A 24,582-nucleotide genomic window follows, 5' to 3' on the forward strand; every position below is an offset into this window, starting at 1 on the left:
AAAAAGACTCAGAAGGATACATTGTTGCCTTAAATGTCCATTCCCACTGCACTAACAGGGCAGATTTGGTCAAATTTAGTGATTCAACTTAAAAAAAAAAAATCTTAATATTTTAGTCATATTTTTTAAATGTCCATGGCCTGCAGGGTACAACGCTCCAACTTGTATTTTGAAACCTTGCAGTTGTAGTTGTGTTTTTCATTCTATATTTTCAATGAAAAGAAATTCTAAATGTTGATTCCCACAGCCTTAACAAGGCACAACTCTCCAATCACTTAATACATTTTTGATGTCTGCATGTCTTTAAAGCAAGTGCATTCTTTTTGCGACTACACTGAACAAAAATATAAACTCTTTTGTTTTTACTCCCTTTTTTCATGAGCTGAACTCAAAGATCTAAACATTTTCTATGCACACAAAGACCTATTTCTCACAAATATTGTTCACAAATTTGTCTAAATCTGTGTTAGTGAGCACTTCTCCTTTGCAAAGATAATTCATCCCACCTCACAGGTGTGGCATATCAAGATGCTGATTAGACAGCATGATTATTGCACAGGTGTGCCTTAGGCTGGCCACAATAAAAGGCCACTCTGAAAATGTTCAGGTTAATCCCACAGCACAATGCCACAGATGTTGCAAGATCTGAGGGAGCATGTATGGTGCCATCATTGTAACAAAATTATTTGTGTGTGCGTAATACAATCCGTGTGTCTGTACATTGATCCGTGTGCGTGTTTTTGACACACAGATTGTATTACGCACACACAAATAGTTTTTGTTACATGAATAGCCCCATAAGCGTGCAATTGGCATGCTGACGACAGGAATGTCCACTCGAGCTGTTGCTGAATGTTCATTTCTCTACCATAAGCTGTCTTATGGCAGTACATTCAATCGGCCTCACAACCGCAGACCACGTGTAACCACACCAATCCAGGACCTCCACATCCAGCATGTTCACCTCCATGATCGCCTGAGACCAGTCACCAGGACATGCTGCTGCAACAATTGGTTTGCATAACCAAATAATTTCTGCACAAACTGTCAGAAACCGTCTCAGGGAAGCTCATCTGCATGCTCGTCGTCCTCATCGAGGTCTCCACCTGACTGCAGTCTGTCGTCGTATCCGACTTGAGTGGGCAAATGCTCACATTCGATGGTATCTGGCACATTGGAGAGGTGTTCTCTTCACGGATGAATCCCGGTTTTCACTGTTCAGGGCAGATGCAGACAGCGTGTGTAGCGTTGTGTGGGTGAACGGTTTGCTGATGTCAACATTGTGGATCAAGTGGCCCATGGTGGTGCTGGACTTATGGTATGGGCAGGCGTATGTTATGGACAACAAAAACGGGTGCATTTTATTGATTGTATTTTGAATGCACAGAGATACTGTGACGATATCCTGAGGCCCATTGTTGTGCCATTCATCGGCGACGATCACCTCATGTTGCATGATAATGCACGGCCCCACGTTGCAAGGATCTGTACATAATTCCTGGAAGCTGAAAACATCCCAGTTCTGGAATGGTCATCATACTCAGCGGACATGTCACCCATTGAGCATGTTTGGGATGCTCTGAATTGGCGTATACGACAGCGTGTTCTAGCTCCTGCCAGTATTCAGCAATATCCCACAGCCATTGAAGAGGAGTGGACCAACATTCTACATGCCACAATCAACAACCTGATCAACTCTATGCAAAGATGTGTTCCACTGTGTGAGGCAAATGGTGGTTACACCTAACCTTGTATGCAAGATGGATTCTCCTGGTGTTCACAAACACCAGAATCCATCTTGTGCTTTTCCCGCCTTTGCCTTTCGAATCCGAACCGTAGCGGTTCTAAGTAATCACGAGGCAGTGTTGTGGTTTAAGGCGGGATATCCGGGTATGACGAAGGCAGAAGCACCGAAGCAAAACTGCCGCATGCGCAGTTGCGGGGAGAGGAACTAGCTGAGCTACTGCTATTAGCATAACTCCGAATCAAAATAGATAGATGTCGACGCAAGATGATGAACGTGTGGAAGCTGCTATAAACTCAGTTTTAGAAGACCCCAGCATTTCATTTTCGAAAGACTAACAGCGAGAGGCGCTTTGTGCATTTTGGGACGATAAAGACGGCAAAGCGGAGCCTTGTTGTTGTTGTAGCAGCTTCCCTACAGCGCATCCCGATTACTACATCATCATTTATTACCTTGTGATTGGTTAAAACAAATCATGGTGGACAGGCGCTTTGCCCAAGCAGCTTCAAGCATTCTGTTCATGTCGCTTCCTGGTTCCGAAAGGATTTGCCAGACACAGACCCAGATCGATGTGGAGAACTCGAGTTTGAGGGAGGGCTACACATCAATCTGGCTCTTGCCAGGATAGGTCACACCAGATACTGACTGGTTTTCTGACAAATTATAAAAGATCTAATCCATAGCACTATTTGCAATCTTAATATAACATTTTCCGAAAAAAGTCATTTGTTGCATTTCCCGGGCATAGGGCTAATGGATGGATGAGGATGTCCAACCAATGTCTACATGCTGTTTTTTTGGTCCCAAATCCAAAGTGTCTTTCATTGGACTGTAGACACCATGGAATCGAAAAAAAGCAACCAAAGAGCTATCTTTGTAACATTGCCTTTGTGTATTTGCATCTTGGTTTTTACAGCCTATATAATGCTTAGAGCTGTTCATCACAAGAAACTTATCCAACTGGCAGGGGAAGATACACACATATGACACCCATCTGAGGCATAAAGTTATTGCATAATTCACTTCCTTAACATAAAATAACCTGTTTTAGAAATGGTCATTTGTGCCAACTTGGCAACACAACCCAATAAAATACCATGATTATGTACCTTAGTTCATCTCTTTCTCTCGTCTGTGTTGAATACCAAAAAATTTATTATGGATGACAACTTTGCTCATTTCATAACATTGAGATAATACAACAAAGTTGCCTTTAAACTGATTCTTCATATGGGGAAAAGAGACATTAGATCTTTTAGATAAGTGATACAGTGGGAAATCAAAAGAAGGAACAAAAAAGGAAATTCCAACAACCAAAACAGGTCAATCAAGTAATTTACAGCAGTATAATAAAATACACACAGAGATGAGAGACTATGTGATCAGTTGTGTTCAGCTCATTTACCACATGAGTTTAAGGAATAATACTTGATGCATTGGCAGCAGATGTAAGTAGCACTTTGATTTTCTCAGATGAAAACACTTGGTTAGCGGATATTGCTTTGTTTTGAGTTACTGTTTTCATAGCCCGCCATTGAAGTGAGATCATTTTCTGCTGTTGGTGTAAAAATGAAAGCCAATTCAAAGTAACACAGACTGCTGTGTTCTAAAAGAAATCACTTGAAAACATTGTAATAAAAGTCAAAATGTATTAAGCTTGAAGCAGAATGAATTATCACACTCATGTCGCTACAATCCTTACCATAGTCTCTTTAATTTCACACTTTTCCTTATGATTATGCGTTACATTACACTCAGACCTAACATCTGGATGTAGAATAATTCAGAGTCACTTGAGTGTCACAATGTACAGGCTTATAAGGTCATGTAACTCTATGTGAGGGTTGAAGATTAATCAGGATCTCAGGAGACAGACAGGTTTATCTTTGTTTTGGAGAAATCCTGAAATGTCATGACCTTTGAAATGATCTCAGTTATTTGTGGTTGATTGACATTTGTGTGTTCTGGTGTAATTAGAGATTAAAACATTAGAGTAAAAACATGAAAGTAATGACGGAGGAATACTGTTTCATTACACAAGAGTTTCAATTTGCTCTTAATTCTGACTCACACTTTGCTACACTCTGAAATGGAATGAATGAAATGAAAAGCATTTAAAAACTAGAAGTAGAATCTAGAATCTAACTTTTGAACATTATTTTTGTCATTTATGTATATTTCAGTTGTTGCCTTATTTGTTTATACTTTCATTTTGATTTACTATCATCTTGTGTATTTTTTATGCCATTTTGTGTCTGTGTGGTTTGTGCGTTTTTGCTGTTTTTCGTATCATTTAGTATAAATTTTCTCTCATTTTGTTTGTTTTTGAAGTCAGTTAGGTTTTCTGTCAGCGTTTTGTCTATTTTGCTGGTTTTGTAATATCATAATTTTTTTTTATCATTTTGAGTCATTTTGGAGTCATTTTGCACATTTACTTTTGGGGAACCCGCAAAATAAGATCAAGGGCCACTTGTGGCCCTCAGGCTGCCAGTTAGGTAAATTCTTGCTATGGAAACACCAACTCGTCTGATTTCTTAATGATGACAGAAAAAAAATATCTTGTTTAAAAACAATGAGCACATATTTATTATTGATAGAATGAGAAAATGAGTTGTGTGTGCGTGTTTGTGTCAAGTTTGGGTATTTCCAATGCTATCCACTGTTTGGACCCACATCTTTGGACGAATTGTTGAATTCCTTTTAATAAAAAAAAATCAGAAGTCTCTATAAACAGCTTCAAGTGTGTCCTCAAGTTTATTGTGTTTTTGTAACAACAACAAAAAAAATGTACATTTTATGAGTGACACAAACTGTGTTCAATGTTTGCCAAAAATAAACATGTCAACAGTTGAATTTTTTTCCTCCCAGCTCTGGAAATTCCCAAATTTTCACAACTCTCAAAAGGCCAGAAAAGCCATCAGCACAACACACGCACACGCACGCACGCACACACACACGCACACACTGATCAGAAGCCTTTACTTTAAATTACATGATTACTTTAAAACAAAAACGCACACATGATTGACCCTCGTAACAAGCAGAGAGCCCTACTTGGAACATTGCTCATGTAATAGCTGCTCTCATGCTAACTTCACTTTGGCTGCCTCGTGTGTTTTTCTTGATGTGTAATTTGGCAGTGATGAGCAAAGGCCTCACCTCAGGCTAAGGTTACAAAATTGGGACCAGCATCCACACAAGTTCTCTCACAGCTGCCCACAGCTATGTTGTTTGTTTGTGTTCCAGCAATCAGGTGGGATTTAAACGGAAGAACTGCATGATTGGCGATGCAAGAGGATACCAAAACTAGAAAAAGGCCACTCAGGTGCATTGGGTATTCGACCATTTTTGTTTTAGTTTGCGGTCAGGGGCTTTAAGCGTTTGCTGTTTGAGATTTTTTTTAAAGAAAACCTCAAAAGCTAAATTTAAAAAAAGAGTTTACAGTGGGAGTTAAAGCTGCTGTATGTAGAATTGTGAGACTTGTACAGAAACCATCACACTCTCCTTCCCCTCCCTGTTTAGAATAGAATAGACCTTTATTGATCCTCAAAAGGGAAATTCAAGAAATCTATCTTCCCTTACCAGTATCCTCGTGAACAAGCACAACTGTGGAGCTCTTTTTTTCAATTTAGACTAGTGACAAATGTAGGGACTTTATCTTGTGTTATTGGAGAGTTTTCTGATGTTTTAGACTGAGACTCTGTCATGAATACATGTATCACTCTATATTTACACATTTAATTGTTTTTGTTCTTTCCACCTTGAATAAGCTTCTCTTAGGTTTACATGCAATGTATTTTGTTTGTTTTCACGAACCAGTACATGGAGCAGAACCTGCGCAGTCACGGAGGTCCGGGCAGACTCAAAGCAGACCTCCATGGGTACTTTCTACCCCAATAAATTTTTGCCTTTGTTCTGTTGTGTCTCCAAGTTGGTCTTCCTTTTTCCGCTTGCTATGCCGTGCAACTGTTGTGCCTAACGCCTCGATGGAGACTTCTCCTGCTGGAATCTCTGCCATTGTACTTTACTACAGAGGAAGAGAACGCACATCAACTTTAGTCAGGCAGCCAATAGTAACACTCCAAAATAGCTCGTGGAGCACTCTGTTTGTAAAAAGATCTCTGATTGGCTGAAAAGTGGTGTCACACTCCTTTCTAAACCTCATCTATAAAACCCAGAAAAGATGTAAAATGACACTGTCCTTTCAGAACCCTTTGGATTGCAATATACTCAAAGGTGATTATGGATTTTTGACCAAATGAAGCAAAAATTTACATTCTGCAGCTTTAAGCTATCCTTTGCACACACAGATTGATCTATTAATTTCTACAAAAAAAAAACATAAGAAGGATTGCTCAAAAACAACACTGATGTTGGCTTCTTGGAGCCCACTGAAGGCTGCACGAAATGCCATCCAGATAGCAACACAAACATTTCAAATTCCACACAGAAAAAAAAAAACTGCTAACCATCAATCACCAACGTTAATGTCAAATGGAGATTACGCAGATGCAGTCACCGTCCCCTGGGACTGCAGCTCAGGCACAAAAATACCTTTTGTTTACCAGGCACATTAATTCATGATTAGAGGGAGAGGCGGACCTCTCACCTGCAGGTCAACTTTATTTCTCAGTCCTCCCTGAAATCTAATCTCTATGAATGATTACACTATTTTAGTTTTATCATGTGAACCCCATTGGATAGACTTTAGGAGAGTTCATAAAAAGTGACCCAAAAGTAATGGTTTTAGCTTCCAACATCCTCAAGGACTGCTGATCTTTGACATTCACAAACAAATATACTCATAAGTACTGGTACAGCAGAAACTGAGGATGAATCATGAAAAGCAAAACATGTGGAAAGGATAAAAAAAAAAAAAAAAAAAAGATAATGGCTGTGTGTATCTGGTTTGTAACACCTGTGCCTATGTGTGAGTATATAGTTGGAATGTACAATAAGTATATTGTGCACACTGGGCTGAAAATGGACGATATTTCTTCGTACATAAAAGCCCGAACACATGTATTAGTCATGCTTTTTCTCCCGTGAGATAATGTGTTGCAACACTGTGTTCATTCCAATATTGAAAGAATAAATCTGTAAAATGAAGACTGCGTTAATGTTCTCACATCACTCTGGCGTGCAGCATTTATGAACAACAAAAGTTATTACAAATTGTTGAATTTGTATCACCATAAAGGGAAAGTATATTACTCATGAGGTTGACAACAGAGAGCTACACAATGGCTCTGCTAAAACATATTTAACAAATAATCTTTTTTTTTTTTTTTTTTTTAATCTGCATGTGAGGCAAAGATTGTCATACTTGACAAATGATGAAGGATGTGAAATGCCTCTTTTGAAAAAAAGTTGTGCAAAAACCTGCGTCCTACGTGCAATAAGCATTGAATTTACAAATCCCTGTCATGTCATGATCATCATCTGGGAAATCAGCACAAAAACTGTAGCACAAGCACAGCACCTCTGAGAATTATTTATTGCTTTGCTCTATGTCACATAGTGGACCCAAAAGATACACACACTCCATGCATCATTTACTATTTCCTGTAACTCTCATCACCTAAGGGAAAAAAAGGCTTGTAAGTAGTTTTAAACACCTCAAGTAACATATTGTGGCCAAACATTTCCCCCTGCTGTCCTACAAACGTCAAGTTTGGACAAATTACTGTAAATGTAAACTAATTTGAAGTGGTTCCTAAAGCACTTTACAATATCAGCACATTCACACGACACTCGACTACATTTAAGAGCAACCTATGATTCAGCGTCTTGCCCAAGGATACTTCAATAGTCTCTCTTCTACAAGACAAACAATCTACCACCAATGCCACAGTGGTGACAAGTTACTTTTATGCAAATGTATTCAATGACTTTCTAATCAACACAAAGTAAAAGTAACCTTCAACCTAATTCCAGAAATACTGAAACAGGGCTGTGGATGGTATGTATGAAAAAAAAAATATTCAAATTGGTGATATATTTGGATATTACATCACGCGATTTATTTAATTTCATTTCATTTCGTTTCGTTTCGTTTCTTTTCGTTTCGTTTCGTTTCGTTTCATTTCATTTCATTTCATTGTATTTTATTGTATTTTATTGTATTGTATTTCATTTCATTTTATTTTATTTTATTTTACCAAAAATGTCTTTTCCACTGCAGGAGACATTGTAACTGCATAAAGTGCGCTGAAACCTGGGCATGTTGACCAGTTTGTGTGTGTGTGTGTGTCTTTTTTTTTTAAATCTAAAAAGAAAGTACTAACTTTCTGCATTTATTTGTTGTTCTAGGCATATAACTCAGTCATGTTGCACTAAAGTCAAAGTTGGTTTAAAAGCCACAGGCAGACTGTATGTTATTTTTTCATTTTAAGTTGTTGGTACATGACATGTTAAAGCCAATGTTTTGAATGTAAAATATGTCAATAAAATATATTTCATACATAATGTTCTCATGAAGGTGTACACATTTACAGTTGTTTCTTAAGTCATATATTTAAAAAAAAAAATGCAATAATCGCCTTAAACTTTAATATCAGGATATATTGTATCATATCATGACCTATGTATCTCGATACAAATTGTATCGCCAGGTGCCAGGCAATACACCCCTAGTACAGTATAAACTATATGTCTGTCATGTTCTGTTTGGTTTTAGTTGTCTTTGTTTATTCTGATGTTTTAACTATCATCTTTGTTTTCCCAGGATTGCTGATTGTGTCCTAACCAGATCTTCCTCTCAACAAGGCACACGAAGGAACTCACTCACACATGCTGTCCCTTAGAGTGTGTATGCATGTGCATTTTATTTTACGTTATATCATTTATTAATTGGTTTTATTTTTTGGAAAAAACATCTCTATTTGTTTTAATTTACTTTTTCTTGTGTAGCATGCATATACTAACATCTTAGCTAAATCACAAGTGTGTTTTTTTTTTTTTTTTTTGTAATGCCCATTCCTCTTTTTTGCTGTAATCTATTTCTTATTTTATTTTAAAAAAAATGTTTAGATAAAATGTCAATACGTTAAGTAAAGTTAGGGAGCGTTGACGCTACTTTTTATCATCCTAATGGCGGATTTTCTCCTACATTATGTCTAGTGTAGTGTTGACACTGTGGGTCAATGGTGAGGGGTCACTGGTCACGCCCTCCTTGTCATATGATCATTTGCATTCACAACCAGGAAGTAAGGGGCGGTGCTAGTAGAGGCTAAATAGAAGCTGCTGGGATCTCAGTTCGGGTAAGACTCCCTTTGTGAAACGCATTTTATACTCGTAAAATGTGTTAATGTATTAAAATAATGACGTCATGCTTCGATAATTGAGGCATGTGGTTACATTCATTTTGGTATTCATTTGGTACAGCTAAGCTAACTCAGGCTAGTCGCCGCTAGCCACCGCTAGCTCCTCTAGCTCTCTCTGCAGCTGTTCTCCAGCTTCTGATGTTTGTAATGTTTCATGTTTAGAATTGGCTGTTTTCCGTGTTTCTGCTTTAGTTGTATGTCTATTTATGAATATTCAACCAGCTGGTGCTGATACTGTTGATCAAACAATAGCTTTACCTCACTTCATATATGTCATATATAGATAGTGTACGTGGGATAAATACAAAAACATGTACGTTATCTTAATTGGAGTCATCGGTGATGTCAGCATTTTGTATATAAAAATAATGACTATGAATCTGAGCATTAACACAGGAAGGAATAAAACGTTTTTGTGTGTTTTTGATGTCGTTTGTTATATTATTTTGTTGTTGCTTTCAGTCATTGTGTTTACATTGTGTTTTTTTGCAAAAGATGACATGAAAAATAATGTCAGAAAAATGTCAGATTTTGATGGTTACTTTAGACACACATGCCTTGTACATTAACTTTATATAAAGCTGTGGATAATGTACTTTATGGTCAGACTTCTATAGTTGTAGAGTTGACCATTGTTATTGTGAATTTCAAAAGCCAAATTTGTACAAATCGGGTAAATGTGAACATCTGCTTTGGAAATATTTGGATTGGCACATTTAAAAAGTCAAGTCTCATATTATAGAAATCATATCTGGAGCACACCTCGGAAATAGTTTTATAGAAAATATAAAAAATCTCTTTACAGTAACGTGGTTTATTAGAAAATGGACATGCACATGAAACATAGGAATACTCATTATGAAATTCCTTGTAAAGTGTCTTTGTGTTCTATAACATTAGTTCTGACATAATGTGTGTTTTTATTAGAATAACTATAGGAAACTGTAAGATCTGTTATCAAAACCAGCCTGGTCAGGATCAGGTTAACAACACAGAATAAATCTCCAATCTCTGCTGTTTCAATTTCATCCAAAATGAACTCATCTGGAATTTCAGGATTTTTTTGTATAATCCTAGATTGAGTTCATAATGTGGAGAATAAGATCAGGGCTCAATTCATACTTCTTTTTTTTTTTTTTTACGTACAAGCACAAACAGGTTAAATCATCACAACTGTCAATATGTTTATTTTTGTTTCCTTATATATGAAATAATACATCATCAACACCAAAATGAGGATTAAAATATGACACAAGTAAACCGTATCACAAGACCAAATCAACTCAAAAACATCCCTAAGTTGCACAAAAGTCTGTATTTTTGTCTGTGACAGTTACTTCTAAATGTCCTAATGCAGACATAGGAAATAGGCAACCTGGGGGCCACATGCGCCCCTCGAGCTAGTTTTGTGCAGCCCCTTAGAGGAAATGCAATGGCCTCCAAAAAGCAAACAAAATGACAAAAAAATAAATAAGCAAAATCATAACTTCAAATATAACAATTACTGTAAATATACAAAATGAACGCAAAAATAGTTAATACACAGAATGATTCATAACACACAAAACAAGCTGCTTTTCACTCATGCACTTTATTTATAATAAAGATAAACTCTATTACCATTTTAAATTTACGCAGTGCAATTTTTATATACATAGTGCGATTACTTGTTATTGTGTTGGTCGTGTAATTATTTTTATCTGAATTTTATCACTGTACCTTTTACTGTTTTTTTTCCTCTACCGCTGCTCTGACATACAAAATTCCCCCTACAGGGGATCAATAAAGTTTGATCTTATCTCAAAACAGCAACAAAAATTACAGAAACATACACAACAATGACAAAAATATGCTAACAATCATTGATAATGTGGCCCTGAGATCAGAAAATCCCCATTTTTCTGTTCCTGCTGTGATTAAAAAAAATTTCCCCATTTCTGTCCTAATGGGTCCATGTAAATAAATAAGACAGGATATGTGATGGTTCTTCGTTTATAGCACTAAAATATTTTTCTTTTAACAGTAAAAGCCATGACGGCCATCAAGCATGCGCTCCAGAGGGACATCTTTACGCCCAACGACGAGCGACTCCTCGGCATTGTGAATGTATGCAAGGCGGGAAAGAAGAAGAAGAACTGTTTCTTGTGTGCCACAGGTTTCTACATTTTCATCTCATAAACATCTCTCTACTACCGGTAGAATCTACTGGTTTTTATCTGTTCTTTCACCTTCCAGTCACCACAGAGAGGCCGGTTCAGGTTAAAGTGGTCAAGGTGAAAAAGTCTGACAAAGGAGACTTCTACAAGCGACAGCTGACATGGGAACTTCGAGACCTGACGGAAGTAGATGCCAAAGATGCAAGCAAAGTCAGATAAATGAGAGTTTTCTACATTTTTACCTTTTTAACACACGTGGTTAATAAATAATTGAACTTGTCCATTTGGTTTAGGAAAATCCTGAGTTTGACCTTCATTTTGAGAAGGTTTATCGGTGGGTAGCCAGCAGCACAGCTGAGAAAAATTCCTTCATCTCCTGCATTTGGAAGCTGAATCAGCGTTATCTGAGGAAGAAGGTGGAGTTTGTCAATGTCAGTTCTCAGCTGCTCGAAGGTGAGTAAACACTCCTTTCTTAACCCACCATTTTTAAGAATGTTTTTATTTCTGTAAAGTTACTCCAAACATTTCCTTGTCTGCTGAAACTAGTTGCATCTGGTTATCAAATAATATTTTTGTCCAGAATGGAAAAATATTAAATAATTTTGGAATTTCCTTATGAAAATGATTGTGGGATTCTTTCCTGTGTTAAAATGTTTTTGTTTTTTTTAATTCTCACTTTTCTCTCAAACCTTCTTTGGCCAGAACTTCCTAAAGCGGAAGGTTGGTAGGACTTAACTACCCCCTCCTCACTCCTCTCCATTTCAAGTTTCCATTCTCATTAGAGACTCTCACCTTCCTCATTGGAATAATGTCCAAAAAGCAAGATGAGCATTTTTGTTTTTCTAAACCATTACATAGATGTTTTTTCATAATAGTTATTATTTGATTCCACCCAAGTTTGTCACATTTTAATGACATGATTAATCTGTTCTGTGTCTAACTACATTAGTAAGCCATGTTGATTCTGCACTGTTTCTCATACTTCTGAATCCTCACTGATCCATCATTCATGGTCATTCAACAAATAGAAAAACTGCTCAGCATATCGACTTAGTGAAGTCGAAATCAGGAATGCTGTACCTCATCTAGGAGAATACTGTGCTTCAAATGCATTAATGCAGAAATAAATAACGTGCGCTTAGCGCTCCCTCTAAAGGTCCCTTTTGGTTATGTCACCATTGTAAAAACTCTGCAACCCCCATCACCTGCCCCACCCCACAACTACATGCGCACCTTTGTTCTCCCAAGACGGTTGCAACCGATCACTGAAAAATCCTACTACAACAGTGACACTAATGGTGCTTTCACACATATAGTCCCATGTGACCATGTGAACAGTAGGAGGAAGAGAGGCAAGTAATATAAATGAATGATGTGGGAGTAATACGGAAGGGATTGTGGAAATGTGTGATGTGTTTGTGTGCTGACAAAGCAGCTCTGAGAATGAATGGATTGATTGATGGATGGATATTTGGCTGCCTGATGGAGCGCTGGGTTGCAAGTGTGTGTGCGTGCCTGTTGCGCAATCACACGCACTGTCATTGCGGCACCTCAAGTGCGGTTTTCTGGCCAGAGACAGCATGGGTAGAGGAAGGACCCCCCCAATCACCCCATAACCACTTGAATTGCCCTCACAGGGACTATGAGAATGATTTATTAAGGTGAAAAAAGTTACTTAGTTCTGCTTTAAGGCTTGAGTCTTTCATGGAGGAGTTTACATGTTCTCTTTGAGGGTTAATTGATGATTTTTCCCGGTATTCTTCTACTTTGGTTCCTTAGGTTTACAGGAGTCTCCAAATTGAATGTAGGTGTGAATATGTATGAGTTATTATCTGTCTTTGTTTATTATTCCTGTGACGGACGGCCAACCTGTCCAAGATTTGCCTCCTTTTTATGCACCATGCAAGCGTAATAACGATAAACAAGAAATCGTTTTTATTCTCTTTTTGTATCATGTTGCATTTCCATCACATGCAGCAAAAACCAAAACCCATTCAGTAGTGAAACTATGAAGGCTCTTCCATAGCTTTCCCAAGTCTCAGAATACATTCATGTCTTTGAGTCTGCAGAATCCAGAAAGAGCTCGGTTTATTCACTGATTCCCTTTTCTTTTTCTACGCTCAGAGTCTGTGCCCAGTGGCGAGAGCCAGAGCGTTGCTGGAGGTGATGAGGATGCCCTGGATGACTACCAGGAGCTCAGCACCCGTGAGGAGCAGGACATTGAAAGCATGATGGAGATGTGCGAGTATGCCGTCTCCAACGCCGAGGCTTTCGCAGAGAAGCTGTTCAAAGAGCTGCAGGTTTTGGACGGGGTGAGTAAGGCAACTGTGTTTATTAAAAACAATCATCCTGTCACATGAGCATCTGGTCAATGTCTAAAGAACATGTTTTTAAAACGTTTATATAATGCTGTTCGATATAACAATATATATATTGTAGTGCGATATATAAACCGTACAATTATGCTGGGCAAAAAATCGATTTCATTGATTTATCAATTTTGTATATAAAATCTATTTTTATTTTCCAAATTTGAGTTTTTGAAGAAAACACATTTTTTATTTTAATTTTTTTTAAAATTTATTTATTTAGTTTTTGTCCTTATGGGTTACTGTAGCGCGAGTTGAGCCAGCCCCCGCTTTGTTTACAGGCATGTTTAATTTTTTTATTCGCACTATGCTGAGATGCTATGGGAAGAGTTTATAATTTTTTTTAATTATAATGTTATATGTTATAAAATATGTAGTTATTTGATTTCTTAATCAGAAAATTTAAGCTACTGTGAATTTATTTTGCTTAAACCTGGGTTAAAGCCTGAAATTGTTAAATGACAGAGCTTTATTTACTTTTATTTTGGAATTGTTCTATGCATTATAACTCTTGAGGACAATCACAGCAATAAAGTTGCACTTTTGACAATATATCTGATGTCTGCAGTCATTTTTAAGTGCATTGAAAAAAATAAATAATCGAAACTCAAATTTTTCTTTAAAAAGTTGGAGATTTTTTTTAGGCTAAATCGCCCAGCCCTGCGTACAATATAACCCTCTATTGTTTATATTGCTAATTTAATGTGTGTGGTCTTGATCCCACTCTGTTGCCAAAATATCATGAAGCATGCTAATTTACTCTCAGCAGCACAGCTACTTTGCAGTAGCATGTTTATATCACCCGGAGATACTAATTTACATCTCCGTTAGAGAAGCAAGCTCGTTTCGATCGACGTGACTGAAGTAGGTCCGCCTTGTGTAGCCACCATCAACTACTGAAGACGGCGGCCACTGTCTGGATGGGCTGCATCAGATCCCACCCTAATTCTAGATCATTTATTACCGGCCGGGCCGTGCTCGGACAAGAGCGTTAAGTGTTTAGGTTAGCGCGACAAAGATGCAGGAAATGGATATTGTGGTATGTGGAGGTGAAACGCTGCATTTTCCGGCCATATTGGGTCCCCCAGAGCGACCAGAATCATTAGTCTGGTTACAAACTGTCAATACAGCCAATATTAAAATAAATAAATCAGGGGGCTTTTGCCTTTATTTATCGTCATATATGTTATACACATATTAGAAAAAGTAAAATTCACTACAGGTACGGATTAAAACAATGGCAGTGGCCATTATTGTTGGTTTTTACACCCCCTGGTGGCATTTTCACAGACAAATTTACAAATTAGAACACGTGACATCAGAATATGTAACAATAGTCATGAATATTCCTTCATTTAGAAGATTCTTAAAGAAGTACCATTTTGTTTTAGGACATTTTTGTCGTTTATTTTATATATAATAAAAATATATAATGAATCGCAAATTTCCATTCATTTCATGTAATTTTAGGGAAGAAATACTATATCGGGTTAAATATCGTTATCAGGATATAAATCTTCCCATCTTGTGATATAAAATTTTCTCAATATTGCACAGCACTATGTCTGTATCAAAAACATGCTCTTTTAACCTTTTTTTTGTTTTTTAGGCCAACATTCAGTCCATCATGGCATCAGAGAAGCAGGTGAACATCCTGATGCAGCTGCTGGACGAGGCGCTGACGGAGGTGGACACCATCGAGGGAAAACTGAGCAGCTACGAGGAGATGCTCCAGAGCGTGAAAGAGCAGATGGACCAGATCTCTCAGAGCAACCGCCTCATTCAGATCAGCAACACTAATAATGGCAAACTGCTGAACGAGATCCAGTTCATAGTGGTGAGAAACCAACTAGACTCTGTCTGACAATCATATGAACACATGCATATTTGCTGTATTTAAATGTTTTGTTATTAAAGTATAAACTTGTCATGTAGAACTACATGGACTTATCGAAAGGGCAGATCCGAGCTTTACAGGAAGGAGACTTGACTTCCCCTAAAGGCATCGAGGCCTGCATCAACGCCTCTGAAGCTCTCCTGCAGTGCATGAATGTAGCCTTACGACCTGGTAGGTCTCCACATTATTTGTCATTAAAGTTTCTCAGATGAGTTATTTTAGTTTTTGTTCCTTTAAACAATTTCTCTTTCTACAGGTCATGAAAAGCTGATGGCTGTGAAACAGCAGCAGCAGCTGTTTGTCGACCTTCGAGACACGTTCGCTCGTCGCCTCACCAATCACCTCAACAATTTGTTTGTTCACCAGGTGACACACCTACTGTCATTACATGTTTGAGCCAAGCATCGGTTTTTTCATTGTCTTAATTTGAAAGTCAAAGAAGCAACAGCTGATGTTTTAAATACGGTGGTATTAAGAGTCGGAACTTTTCGGTCCCTGTGGGGTTAGTGGCCCTGTTTTCTTATATTTTTTTTTTGTTTGATTTGTACACAGACAACACTACTTTTGAGGTAAAGGCAGAGATTAAAGTGTGGTCACCTTAATCGTTTTATGACATAAGCCTTAGATTTTTGGTTTGAGACACAATTTAGTGAGTTGGTATAATTTTATCAAGGCAAGGCAAATTTATTTGTATAGCGCATTTCATACACAAGGCAACTCAATGTGCTTTACATGATAAAACATTCAATTGTTTAAAATCAAAAAGAACATTTAAAATCATCAGTAAAATCAATTCAAATCAGCAACAAACACATTACATCAACAACATGACCAAAAATCTCTCTCTCAATCATATGCAGTAGAGGAAAAAAGTGCCTTTAACTTTGACATTAAACATGTGTACAAAAATTCCCTGGATGCCCTTTGTTGACAAATAGTTACATTTTTCAGCATCAGATGATTCAGCAACTGCAGCTCTGGTTTAGAGAAACTTTGAAGGCCTCGTGACTGCTCTGTAGAAATGTAGGAGTTACATTGAGACCTGATATCTGCTGCAATTTGAATATGAACACGGATGACGATGAAACAGGCTGGTGGGAACTGTTTAAGTCCATAGAGCTGGTCTGTGCAAGTCTGCAGTAAAACAAAGGCTTGAGGTCTTTTTTCCAAAGCGTCTTTGTCTTGTTTCCTTCCACCCATTTCCCTCCTGTTCCTCACTGTCACTCACTCTGAATCCTTCCACTGTGTTCTTTCTGTGTCAGTTCAACCACTTCAGTCACTTCAAAATGACCATCCCTCAGTTCTATAGGTCTTCCTGTCTGTCACTTCCAGTGAGTACCTCCCCTCCCCACACCACCACTCCAAGCCCTTTTTTCTCTCTCTCTCTCGCTCTCTCTCTCTCTCTTTTTTTTTTAAACTTACATTTAACCTCTCACGCCTCACTGCTACCATCAAACAGTCCCCAGGTTTTTGAGTACAATGCAGTGTTTATTTTTGCATGGGGTGTTTGGTTAATGACCTAACTTCTCTCATCTGATTACCAAGTGAAGGAAGGAAACACCTTCCCATCGATTACATTCTGACTCAAGCTAAAGCCTGATGCTAACAAATTGACTCTTCTAAAAAGTGGTTCTTCCTGTTTCAAAAGCAGCAGAACCTCAGCAGACTAACACTGGGCGGAGAAAACCGAGAGATGCCTAAAGTACGTTGAGCTGAAAATCTGATCACTTTGTTGTTGTGAAACGATACTTAGATTATTGTACACAGAGATGACTTAGATCAGGGGTGTCAAACCCATTTTAGTTCAGGGGCCAAATACGGAGCACTTTCATCTCAAGTGGGCCACAGATTTTATTCTGGAAAACGAGAAATTTCAACATTGTTTTCACTTCTACGTATACGTAAAATACAGAATATGTTCAAAAAACGACAATATTCAAGCAATACGTGATAAATATTAATCCCAACATGATTTTCACTTTAAATTGCAAATAAATAAATAAATGCAAATATTCATTTACACAATAATTCATGTTTTCTCTGTCAATTTTACTTTCTCCTGCAGGCCAAATTGAATGCTCCAAAGGGCCGGATTTGGCCCCCGGGCCATGAGTTTGACACATATGACTTAGATGATGTGATGTGATCATATGGTCTCCTTTATGAGTGGTGTGCACATGTTTAAGGATAGATTGAGGAGATCCCAACAGAGTAAACTCTCCCTGGTATCTAGTAATGTTCCCTCTCACTGTTCCTCAGGGCTATGACCAGAGCTCCACCCTGTCCCAGCACCAGACTGAGCTGGTGTTACCCAAACACAGTCCCCTCCACAGGGATCTCCTGCGCTACGCCAAACTCATGGACTGGCTGAAAAACACCCACAGGGAGAAATATGATGGCCTTTCAAGGGTCAGTGCTGTCAGGAACACACACAAGTGCTATGAGACACTTTTAGACCAAACACAATAAAATACTTAAATACTACGAGGCAGCGAGTTGCATTCATTTGCTCGTTCTCCTTCTTTTTAGACCTACGTGGATTACATGAGCCGACTATACGAGCGCGAAATCAAAGACTTCTTTGAGATTGCCAAAATAAAGATGGCGGGTACATCCAAAGAAGCAAAGGGCAAGTTTGGTAAGAGTGATGACTCATTGGGCAGTCAGTGCCAAAAGACAGTTGTATATTTTTTAGTATAGAACTACAACATTTTTGTGTTTTTCACCCTTTGTTCATGACGTTCTGCCTAAAAACTAAAGTGCATTTTTTTTCTGCCAATAAGAATTGTGTTCTGTGTGCAAAGCCTCAGAAATACCTTTCTTTGATTTCTCACTAAAAGTTATACATTCAGTATTTTTTTGTTGTCTCTTTTCTCTTTTTCTTTGTTCAAATCTAAATGTTCAAATCTTCAATAAGTTTCCAGGTTGTATACATCATGTCTGAGCCGAGTAACATGTGTGTGCTTTCTGCATTCTGTCTCAGCTTTTACCTCAGAAAACAAAACAAAAACAGTTGTTTTCCAAAGGTTTGCCCAAGCTGTCACTAAAGCCCCCTTGTCAATGTATAACATTACACAGCTAACATTTAGCCTCACGCCTCCCATGCTGCATGTGTTAAAGCCTAACCTGTGTCTGTCTCTGATGCCTGCCTTTCTAACTGGCTGCAGCCACGCTTCCGCGGAAAGAGAGTGCACTCAAACAAGAAACAGAAAGTAAGTATGACCCTCATGGATGGGTGCTCTTTTCACTATTCGCCAACTACTGTGGTTTTTATGTGAGCAGCACAAACATTAACACCTAAAAACACATTTAGCACACACATCCTACCACTTTCTTTATCCGTAACCTTTACAAACCATGACCTCAGCATGTATACGCTTGGTTTGTGTTAAACCTATCATGCTTTTCATGCATCAACACATGTTCACATGTACATGTACTATACATCCATGTTGTTTTGGACTTCTTGTGTTTTAAAGGTGACGTTACCGACTTGTGTGGACTTGCAATCTGACTTTGTCCATCATGCTATGTATTAGGTCTACACGGCAGCTCTGGGAAGCTGACTGGCTCCACCTCCAGTCTGAACAAACTGACAGTGCAGGGTTCCAACAGTCGGCGATCCCAGTCTTCCTCCCTGCTGGATATGGGCAACATGTCTGCCTCTGATCTGGACGTGGCTGACCGCACCAAATTTGACAAGGTGACAAGGCTAGAAATAACAACGGGTTGTTGTTGTTTTTTTTTTTTAATGAAATAACATATGACATATTACAGCTGGGCAATATATCGAGATTCAAGGTATATTGAGCTTTCCATTTTTGTGATATATATCGCCTATATCGATATGTATTTTCTACAGCTTATTTTGTATTAAAATACTCGTTATAGGTGTCGCTGCTTTTGATACCTCTCAGAAAAACATTAAAAGCACATTTAGATGGATTTATGAGCGCATCCTAACCCAGACCTTCATCTAAACATCCACACAACAGAATTCACTCACACATGCTGTCCTTTTTAGTAGTGTGGTCTGTTAGGAAAATAATTGTGCAAATTTGTCTACAAGCATGAGATTTGGCATACTTGTAGTTTTTGGCCTTCTAAATTCAAATCTGGACCTCTGGACTTCAGGGATTCTAAATATGATGATTATTTTACAGTAATCTTGACTGGCATCGCCATATTGGAAAATCCAAAATGGCCACCTGTGAATATTTAACATTGAACATTTATGTCTTTGTGTTACAACATAGAAGCCTGACATCCCATATCAAGGTGTCCTTAATTGATCAACCAAATCAACTGTTTGTTAATAAATGTGCTTGTGTGGCATTTTACATCATCAAACTCCATTTTAAGAAAAAAAAATATTGAGAAACGAGTTTTGGCCTATATCGTCCTGGCCCTATTACACATTAATTGTGTTATTGGGCGAGGCACTTCAAGTTCACCAGATAGGCTTTGTATGAATGTAAAAGGAATGTTTCGTGGTTGGAGGAGTGTTTGGTGCTGCTTTAAACTCTGTTGGAAACTGTGAAACTACCACCCCACTTCAGGGTTGGTTTGGGTTTATCTAAAGAATGACTGTAATTAAAGCTGCCAAAGTGACTTCCCAACACATTTCTGGTGTTTTCACGGACTGAAAGTCAAATCAGTGGCTGATGTTTATTTTTGGGTTTACACGAAAAGATTTGAATCTGGCCGAAATGGAATCTCTTGTGGAGTGGGGTGATATCACAGGGAATACAGAGAACAAACTATAACAAAAATGGTATCAAGCCAATCACTGTCCTCCTTGTCTGGTGAAGAAACACAATAAATTACATTCAGAATGAAGTAAAAACACTTCTCTCCTTTTTTAGAAATCTGTATCTTTTAGCACTACAACCTAACATCGGTGGGTCTTTAGATTTATGATTTCTGGTTGATCTACAGAGAAAATGAAATAGAATAGATTGTATTCACAATGTTGCTCTGCATTAAGATATTAATTGGAGGGCATTTGTCTCTGCAGATATTCGAGCAGGTCCTCAGTGAGCTGGAGCCATTGTGTCTCGCAGAACAAGACTTCCTCAGCAAATTTTTCAAGCTGCAACAGCACATGACTGTAGCACCTCCTCTAGCACAGGTAACCAGTCCCATACGGTAGGAGACATCATCTGCACTCCATAGCTGCACTCAGTGACTAGATATTACATTATTTTATGAGACCAAGCAGACATTTTTAACCACTGTCTCATCAGCCTGAAACTGAGGAATTAGATGGAAGCACACCGTCCAAACTTCCTCCTCCCCAGACAGAACACAGACACTCGCTGTCATCAGAGTGAGTACTTGATCAACACTCAAGATGTTTCTCATATAAATGTCCAGATTTCTGAGTAAAGCTACATATAAGTTTATTTAAAGTTTTTAATGGCTGATCTTCTGCTCGTCTTTATGCAACCGTAGGAAAGACATGGTGCGGCACATGATGAATAAAATATTCCAAAGCATCGAGACGGAGCTCAACAGCCTGATTGCTCTAGGGGACAAGATTGACAGCTTCCACTCCCTGTACATGCTGGTAAAGATGAGTCACCACGTGTGGACGGCTGAGAACGTTGACCCCGCCTCCTTCCTCAGCACCACTTTAGGGAATGTTCTGGTCACTGTGAAGAGGAACTTTGACAAATGTATTGTAAGTACAATCAGGATGATAAGACAAGACAATGTATTATGGGGCGCTGATTGTAAAGTTGCTCATGCTAAAATAAACATCAACTTTTTGCAGCACTTAGCAATAAACCACATTTGAAAAACTTGTGTGAATTTTTTTTTTCATGTTACTTTTGACCAGATTTACAGCAATATTTGTGGAATTTGGGATTTTTTTTCTCGTAAAAATATAATTTCAATTATAATCTAAATGTTGAATACTAAATCTAAATGTTGCATTTAAATATAAATGTTAAATCTATATCTAAATGTTAATTTAAATGTTAAATTAAATTTTAGTTCTGGTGATTTTACATATTAGCTAAATATTTCGTTTCACCTGTGATATTTAGATTTAACATTTAAATTTTACATTTACATTGAACATTTAGCATTTAGATTTCAATTTAACATTTGTTTAAATGTATTATTTAGATTCAACATTTACATTTAGCATTTAGATTTAAATTTTACATTTATGTTTAAATGTAATATTTAGATGTAACATTTAGGTTTAATATTTAGATTTAGAGTATCTTTATTTATCCTGCAGTGGGGAAATGTACTCTCATGATAGCTCACATCACATAAAGTTCGATAAAAAAGACAGATTTCACATTGATGTTATATTTTTACGAGAAAGAAATGCTGTAAATTTGGTCAAAAGTAACAAAAAAAAAAATCCACATACATTTTTAAGCGTGGTTTGTTGCTAAATTTTGCAAAAAGTTGCTGTTTATTTTAGTGTGCGCAGCTTTACAATCGACGCTCTCTTAGTTATTTGATTCTTTATTTAAACCTTCAAACAAATATCCAAATGTGTTTACAGTCGGGTCAGATCAGACAGATGGAGGAGGTGAAGATTTCTAAGAAAAGCAAAGTCGGTATCCTGTCCTTCGTCACTGGATTTGAGGAGTTTGCTGAACTGGCGGAAACGATTTTCCGGAACGCAGAACGACGAGGAGACCTGGATAAGGCTTATGTCAAACTCATTAGGGCTGTCTTCATGAACGGTGAGACCATGCAGAGGTCTTTTGTTTTTCAGGTTTTGTGGTGTTTACAAAGAAGTCTAATTTTGGAACGTTGATTGACATTTTCAGTGGAGAAGGTAGCCAGTGAAAGCCAGAAGACGCCTCGGGACGTCGTCATGATGGAAAACTTTCACCACATCTTTTCAACACTGTCACGTCTAAAGATTTCCTGCCTGGATGCTGAGAGACGAGAGGCTAAGCACAAATACACAGACCATCTGCAGTCTTACGTAATCAACTCTTTGGGGCAGCCGCTAGAAAAGCTTAACGTGAGGAGAACTGTTGTCCTACTTTTCATTGTCTGTGATATTTTCTTTTGATGTGTGAGGGGTTTTAAGAGACGTTTTGTTTTGCCTCGCAGCATTTTTTTGAAGGAGTCGAAGCTCGCGTTGCTCAGGGCATTCGAGAGGAGGAAGTGAGCTACCAGCTGGCCTTTAACAAACAAGAGCTACGCAAAGTCATCAAAGAGTACCCTGGAAAAGAGGTGAAGAAGGGACTGGACAATCTCTACAAGAAGGTGGACAAACATTTGTGTGAGGAAGAAAGTCTGCTACAGGTGAGAAATAAATGATTTTTAGAAATCAAAAATCTCTGTCTGACATGGTTTTTTTTTCTTCTTCATCTAGGTGGTGTGGCACTCCATGCAAGATGAATTCATCCGACAGTACAAGCACTTTGAGGATCTGATAGGCAGATGTTATCCTGGTTCTGGAATAACTATGGAGTTCACCATCCAGGACATGCTGGAGTACTTCTCCAGCATTGCTCAGTCTCACTAGTGTAGCTGAATGATTCACTACTGCCTCCTAATGACTGAATATATAACAGCAAGTCACAAACAGCACTGAATGCTTATGTTTATTGCTGTAATTGTGTGTACGCATGTGTTTTAATGAAAGGGATTTCTACATACGACTCATAATCAGATCAATTCTACACCTATTTTACATGTTTAATAATTACAACCTGTTCTGAAGATTTCCCATCATATGATACTTGTCTGCAACATGTCTCTGTAAAAAGTAAAACTTCACTTTATTGTTTATCACTTTAATTAACTTACTACAGAAACTCATTGTTTGTCCGTTCAAAGAAAATTCCTGTAATATTTATAGCGGCTTGATTTTATTTTATTTTTTCAATCCCACAATTTCACTAAAAGTTGCCATTGCAAATGAAAAGGTGTTGTGCCTATCAATTATTTCTTATTATTGAATGGAAGTGGGTCACAAGACGCCAAGCTAAGGCAAGACTTTTTCTTACTCCTCGTTTGCGTATGCAGAGCGGGCTGTGCTGGCGCAGCAGCCTCGTTGAGACGGATCGGCGAGCGGCCGGATGCGGTGACTTGAACTGCGGACCCTGGGGGTCATTTTGAGACGGTCTCTTCCGTGAGAACGGTTACGGGACCGGGAGCTCTGTGGAAGACACAGACGGAGAGCTTCACCATCCCTCCTTTTCCTCTGCAGCATCGCTGCACAAAAACCAGCGCCGGGCCAAATATCCCGTCTGGGACCACCGGTGCATTGAGGATGTGGCTCTTTTCTGCGTAAAAAGACTTGTGAGGTTGAGCCATCACGCTCGTCCCTGAAGCAGTGTGTTGCTCATCATGTTACCCAAGGTCTCCACCTGGGTCCTGAGACCGAAGCGAAAACCCTCACAGTTCAGCTTGGTAAGACGTGAGATGTGCATGAGAGAGAGGTGTTTGAATGAGGAACTGTACATCCTCCCTCCCTCTTACAGAGGATGGGAGTGACCCTGGCGAATGGAAAGTTCTTTCCAGCCAAGGTCTTGGCGGATTGAGAAAAGTTCTTCTGAAGGCTACAGGGAGTGTGTATCCCCTAGTGAGACATCTCACAAAATATTATAAAATAGAACTCAAAAATTTAAATTCAAGGCACTTTTCTTCATAAGGGTCAACAAGGGATAAACAACTCTTTTAAAACGAGTTAATTTTCTGTTTCTAAAAATAACAAATGAAACGTTAGTCTGACGACTTTTTTTTTTGAATATCCTTTTCTAAACAGAAAATCCAATGATCAAAATATGGAATCTTTTTTTGAGTGCAGATGTTTGCATAGATAGTAGCATGCATTTAAAGATTTTAGCAAAAACATAAAATCACTCAGTTCATAGATTTTTCTATTTTTTTTACCTTGCACTCAAGTACAGTTACTGTATGCACATATTTATTACTTTTTAAATTATCATATTTTTCTTTGTGGTATCCAGTGTGGACAGCAAAGTAAGATTTTCATTTCCTTACTGTGCACATGATAAACACTGAATCTTGAATATGATTACCATATGCAACATATGGTTGTTTTTTAAATAAATTATTCGTTAAACTACCCTTTGTCATA

General features: G+C 38.1%; 1 protein-coding gene across 10 annotated transcripts; it reads left to right on the top strand.

Annotated features, from left to right (window-relative positions):
- The first annotated feature begins 8,943 nt into the window (after positions 1-8,943).
- Positions 8,944-23,403, top strand: exoc1 (exocyst complex component 1). 10 transcript variants are annotated; one of them, XM_028444973.1, is made up of 22 exons: positions 8,944-9,006; positions 11,093-11,224; positions 11,305-11,435; positions 11,519-11,678; positions 11,928-11,945; positions 13,350-13,537; positions 15,204-15,431; positions 15,530-15,662; positions 15,748-15,857; positions 16,754-16,822; positions 17,140-17,193; positions 17,751-17,900; positions 18,021-18,129; positions 18,659-18,703; positions 19,031-19,194; positions 20,509-20,622; positions 20,738-20,820; positions 20,946-21,174; positions 22,021-22,204; positions 22,292-22,491; positions 22,584-22,778; positions 22,849-23,403. In XM_028444973.1, exons 2-22 carry the CDS (start codon positions 11,101-11,103, stop codon positions 22,999-23,001), a joined length of 2,841 nt encoding a protein of 946 aa, XP_028300774.1. In that variant the 5' UTR covers positions 8,944-9,006; positions 11,093-11,100; the 3' UTR covers positions 23,002-23,403. The 10 variants fall into 10 exon arrangements, with proteins under 10 accessions (XP_028300774.1, XP_028300775.1, XP_028300777.1 ...); XM_028444974.1 differs by having other exon boundaries at positions 17,143-17,193; XM_028444976.1 differs by lacking the exon at positions 18,659-18,703.
- Positions 23,404-24,582: the final 1,179 nt, after the last annotated feature.

Source organism: Gouania willdenowi, chromosome 4, assembly GCF_900634775.1.
Source record: "Gouania willdenowi chromosome 4, fGouWil2.1, whole genome shotgun sequence".
Classification (NCBI taxonomy): domain Eukaryota; kingdom Metazoa; phylum Chordata; class Actinopteri; order Blenniiformes; family Gobiesocidae; genus Gouania; species Gouania willdenowi.